At 47.4% G+C, this 5,490-nt stretch overlaps 2 protein-coding genes across 2 annotated transcripts; one reads left to right on the top strand and one right to left on the bottom strand.

Annotated features, from left to right (window-relative positions):
* Nucleotides 1-154: 154 nt before the first annotated feature.
* C922_02572 (hypothetical protein) lies at nt 155-994 on the bottom strand (the record flags this gene model as incomplete). The annotated part of the gene is made up of 1 exon (XM_008818171.1): nt 155-994. One exon carries the CDS (start codon nt 992-994, stop codon nt 155-157), a length of 840 nt encoding a protein of 279 aa, XP_008816393.1.
* A 2,096-nt stretch (nt 995-3,090) lies between these two features.
* Nucleotides 3,091-5,038, top strand: C922_02571 (RecA protein; the record flags this gene model as incomplete). The annotated part of the gene is made up of 6 exons (XM_008818170.1): nt 3,091-3,186; nt 3,283-3,678; nt 3,835-3,996; nt 4,315-4,390; nt 4,561-4,713; nt 4,908-5,038. The coding sequence occupies 6 exons, from the start codon at nt 3,091-3,093 to the stop codon at nt 5,036-5,038; spliced, it is 1,014 nt and encodes a 337-aa protein (XP_008816392.1).
* Between the last annotated feature and the right edge of the window lie 452 nt (nt 5,039-5,490).

Raw genomic sequence — 5,490 nt, 5'->3', positions numbered from 1 at the left:
AAGAAAAAAAAAACGGGTCATTGCAACTGACCGTGCAGGCGGTTACTCAAATGTGCGCAGGTGCCATCTTAGAAGGGGAGAAAACATATGCGGGATGCACCTCTCGACTGCGTAGAGCTGGCGCAGTGGGAAGGCTTCCTCAACGAAGGAAAGGCTACCCCCCTTTTGAGCTCATCGGTGTGTATCTGTACCCCCCGTCTAGGATGTCGCATATCTTCGCGAAGGTCTCTTCGATGGACCCATTCCCGTCCACACTCCTATACACTGTGGGAAAAAGAGAAATGATCTTCTCCTCATTCTGTTGATATAAATGAAACCTCTTTAAAAAAGTAGCCTCGTCATCATCTGCTCTTTTGGTCAACCTCGAAATGACTTCATCGCTTATATTTTTAAATGCATCCCCTTGAGACGATAATAATAGCATCTGTTCCTCTTCTAGAGTTAACTCTTCCCCTTTCTTTTTTTTCAACAAGACTTGCACCTCCTTGGAATTATAATTTATCTTCGTAACTGGGTCGACCATTCTGTTACTGATTCGGCTCATTAAGTTGTCCTTCTTCACCTGTATATTGATAAAGCTCGTAACTTCTATGCCATTTTTTGCAAACAACAGTGCCTGTTCGTAGGTCCTCGGGAAGCCATTAACTACAATGCCTGTACATGGTTCCACTCCATTTATGTATTTCCCTAAGCGGTGCATAAACACTTTTATGACAAGGTCGTCTGACACTAATGACCCATCCTTCATGCATTTTTTTATTCTTTTTATGTCTTCGTTTTTCTTTTCCATCTGATCGATGGATTCGTCATCTTGACTTCCACATGTGCCCCCTCCTGTCTCTTCACTCTCCCAAACATACTCGTTTAGTAGCGCGCTGATTGTGATTACGGCGAAGTTGTATTTCTCCGCGATTAGCTTGCACTGGGTGTCTTTGCCCGACCCCGCCGCGCCGTTCAGGATGAAAATCTGGGGTCCCTTCTTCTGCTTCGCCATTTGGGTAACTGAGCGGCGAGGTGGGGGCGAAGGACGACGAGGTCAGTGTCTATGTAACCGTGCATGCGTATATGTGTATCTGTATATATATATCCGTATATGTGTATCCGTGGGTGTCGTTTGGGCTACTACATTGTATTACCCTCGTGCGAGTTTTATGTGCCGCGAGCAGCACATTGCTCGAAAGAGGAGCGTTTCTGCTTTTTTATCCTGTCGTGAATTAGCGCTTCTCATTTTATTTTACTTCCGTAAGGGGTGGCCCCCGTGATGGTATGCTTTGCTTCGGGTGATTTTTTCTTTTTCCTCTTTTTTTTTTTGCTTTTTTTTTTCTCTTTTTTTATGCCCCGTTTATGCCATTTTTTTGCCCCGCAGTGCGCGTATAAAATGGAGCGGCCGCCATCCAGTGTGCCTTTCGATGCCCCTTCGTTACGCCCTCTCCCCCGCCCCCATTTCTACTTCTTTTACGGTTTACTATTCCGCTTTGTAATGTGCATTTGTGGGGAAGGGTCGGTCAGCTATTCCCTCCAAGGAAGGCCAGAAAGGAGTGTAACTTGGGGGGAGCAATAGGACGCGCTTGGGGAAGGCAAGGAGTGGGGCACACGGCTACGCGGTGTTTGTAGACCCAGAAGCGTTTGAAGTGAGCCTTTCCGAGAATTGCATCTCTTCGAAGGAGGTACAAACGCTTTATGATTACTATTTTTTTATATCATTGGTTATTCTCCTGTTTGGAGATTTTTCGCCGATTTAGCTAGCTATTTTTTTTTTTCTGCTTCATTTGCCCTTGTTAGGAAACTTTTTACCTGACCAGGCAAGGTCACCTTTGACGTCTTTTTTTTGTTACCCCCTTTCGCTCTTACATGTTAGATTTTTTTTTTTAGTAAAATGTGCAACATTTACACAAAAGGTGGTCTTATGGTGTGTCGAAAAGGAACAGACCATAGAAGGAGCGTCAGTCTACAACCATTCCCATCGTTTCATACTCGTTTTGACAAATGTGTCACCGAGTGGTGTTCCCCCTTTCACGACAGCTTACGCTGTTGAGTCTACTCGTAAGGTGCCTGCAAAAGAAAAAAAACGCTCAACTGGCACCCCCCTTTCAAGTGAAAAATGTGTGTAAAAAAAAAGGAAAAAAAGGGAAAAAACAAATCAACCCATTTAGGAAGATTCCCCCACGTACGTATCACTCACCAGCGGGCGCAAAACGGCTTATCTGCATCCTTGCGAGGTGGCAAAAAAGGGGGGAAAAAAAATGTACAATTCTACACCTTTCGTAATTTGTCTGTCTATTTATCTATCTTTCTGTTTTTTTTTCTTTTGCAAAAGACCCCCTCCCCTTAGCAGGTGTACAGTCAGAACAGTTGAACCGTAGCCCTGCGGTGTATGCGCGCGGCGTCACGGTCATTTTATTTTTTTTTTTTTTTGTGGCGGTGGATCAGTGAATGTACACCACTACTGCTCGAGCGAAAGAAAAGCAAAGCAAAGAAAGCAAAGCAGACATAAATTGCGCAAAATGCAAAAACGGCCAAGAGCGCGACGCGGCAAAGGGTTTGTAAAAATAGTTGCCTTCTCCTTCCAAACAGCAGGAATGCATTTTTGTTGTTGCGTCTTAGCAGTACATGGTCGTGTCCCCCACAGCAGCGAGACATTAAAGCATCTCAGCGGCGATTCGCTCGCAGAATTTTTTCAAAGCAGACGAAACGATGATTAACGCTTTAGCTTGTTTTTACTTCCCGTCCACCTCTGCGGCATTGTTTTCCTTTGTGCGTGACAGCGTTTGTGTGTTTTCATTCCCAATCGGGTTTGTGTGTCACTAGACCGATTTTTGTGCCACGAGACCTATTTTTGTGCCACTGCACCGATTTGTGTTCCCCTTGCCGTGTTGACATAGGTGTACCTCCCCTTGCGGCTAGCCCCCGACACTTAGCCGACGAGAGCGATTTCGATTTTTGTCCGTTCAAAAGAACAGCACCTGTCCCAAAGATTCCTTCTCGAGAGGTGTCTCCAACATAAGCGTATTTTTCACCTTGCCTGTTCATAACTTTTTCCCATTTTCGGGATTTTTTTTTTTTTTTTTTTTTTTCCTCCTTGGTTCCAAAATGGCTACCTTACCGTCGAGCAAGTCAACCAGCAAGGTTGCCGCGACCACTGAAATGGAGGAGGAAGTCGCAAAAGACCATCAGTTTCAGGAAATCGTAAAGATGAAAATGTGGCTTGAAGCATTCTGTCCAGCTTGGTCCTCCTCTTCTACTTCCCCGTCCCACTTCCCCGTCCCACTTCCCCATTTTTAGGAAAAGCTGCAAGACTTGGGCATCAACGCGGCAGACATAAACAAGTTGAAGGGCAGCGGCTACTGCACGATACTCTCCCTGATCCAAACAACAAAAAAAGAGCTGTGCAATGTTAAGGGGATTTCGGAAGCAAAGGTGGAAAAAATTCTCGAGGTAGCATCCAAGATAGAAAACTCTTCCAGCTTCATAACAGCTCATCAGTTGGTCCAGAAAAGAAGTAAGATTTTGAAAATCACAACAGGAAGCTCCACCCTGGATCAGACTTTGGGAGGAGGGATTGAGAGCATGGCCATCACAGAACTGTTTGGAGAAAACCGCTGTGGGAAAACGCAGATATGTCACACGCTGGCGGTCTCGGCTCAGTTGCCCAAGAGCGTTGGTGGGGGCAACGGCAAGGTACGTCAATGGGAGCACGCTCACCCTCCCGTTTCACGTTCTTCCTCCCATTGTACGCTCACCCTCCCGTTTCACGTTCTTCCTCCCATTGTACGCTCATCCCCCCGTTCCACGTTCGTCCCTCCTTTGCACGCTCTCTTCGCTCCGTCTCCACAGGTATGCTACATCGACACCGAAGGTACCTTCAGGCCAGAAAAAATATGCAAAATAGCCGAACGCTACGGAATTGATGGAGAAGACGTGCTGGACAACATTTTATATGCGAGGGCATTCACACACGAGCACTTGTATCATCTCCTCGCGGTGTCAGCGGCAAAGGTAAGTCCCGTGGATACCTTCTTCTGTTCCTGTGTATCAGTAGTTGGTCACTAGGGGTGGCGAACAAATAGGGAAGCGCAACTGGGAGAGGTTCATTTGGGACCACGTTGGCAGATGGTTTCATTGCATTGGTGCACTGGAGGTAGTAAGGCGAGTCCCCACCACATCACTAGCTTCGTTTTGTTTTATTTTGTTCTATTTTATTTTGTTCTATTTTATTTTGTTCTATTTTACTTTTTTTTATTTTATATTTTTCTTTTTTTTTATATTTTTTTTTTCCTTTTTTTGCATCTTCCTATTGCCGCGCCGACCCTGAAGATGTGTGAAGAGCCCTTCGCACTACTCGTGGTCGACTCCATCATCTCTCTTTTCCGAGTGGACTTCAGTGGGCGAGGTAGGTTTGCGTAGGAGCAGCTGGGACGCTCGCGAGTGCGCATTTGCGTGTCGCCCTGAGCACAATCCCCTGCACGGTCATCAGCACGATAATCAGCATCATCATGTGCACGTCTCCATTCCAATATGCCGACTTTAACGACCTCTCCCCCTCCTGCTCGCACCCGCCAGGGGAACTCTCCGAGCGCCAACAGAAGCTAAACAAAACCATGTCCATACTGAGCAAGCTGGGAGAGCAATTTAACATCGCCGTTTTAATAACCAACCAAGTGATGTCCGACCCAGGGGCTACCCTCACGTTTGTGGCCAACCCGATGAAGCCAGGTTTGCGCGACGGACGGAGCCAGGACGTTGCAGGACGCAGCAGGCTCCCCCTTGGTGGCTCATCTTGCCGCATATCATAGCCGCCCCCTCTTTCCACCCCTTCCACTTCACCACCCCTTTCGCTTCACCACCCCTTTCGCTTCATCATCCCCTCGGCTTCATCACCCCCTCCACTTCTTCCCCCCGTGGGCCAGTCGGTGGGCACGTCATCGGCCACGCGTCCACAACCAGGCTGTCGCTGAGAAAGGGCAAAGGAGACCAGCGGGTGTGCAAAGTATACGACGCCCCCAACCTTCCCGAAGTGGACTGCATCTTCCAGCTGTAAGGGGCAGGCCAAACGGAAAAAAATGAGGCTGCCAACGATGCGCGAACGATGCGCGAACGATGCGCAAACGATGCGCAAACGATGTGTTACGCCACGGGGACAAGTAAAACCCCCGAGCGACGCGTGAGCATTTGCCTGTCCACTTTCCCAGCGCCCTATCCGCTTCATTTATTGCTCCATTTTATTGCTCTACTTTATTGCTTTTTTTTTTTTTTTTGGATGTTCAGGTCGGACGGCGGCGTGATTGACGCAACTGACTGAGTGAAGTGTGTGCTCTCGGGCGGTTGAAAAAGAAAAGGAAGAAAAGGAAGAAAAGGGAAAAAATGGAAAAAATGGAAAAAAATGCAAAACAAAGAGGCTTCTCAAAACAAAGCGGTGAAACGCTACAGAAAGCAGCAGGACAGACAGGCAGAGATCTGCCCGCCCGACAAGTGAGCCTCAATCAAAGGGTC

The sequence above is a fragment of the Plasmodium inui genome (genome assembly GCF_000524495.1).
Source record: "Plasmodium inui San Antonio 1 unplaced genomic scaffold supercont1.9, whole genome shotgun sequence".
Classification (NCBI taxonomy): domain Eukaryota; phylum Apicomplexa; class Aconoidasida; order Haemosporida; family Plasmodiidae; genus Plasmodium; species Plasmodium inui.
The sequence above is the reverse complement of the archived record's forward strand: the minus strand, read 5'-3'. Positions and strand labels throughout refer to the sequence as shown.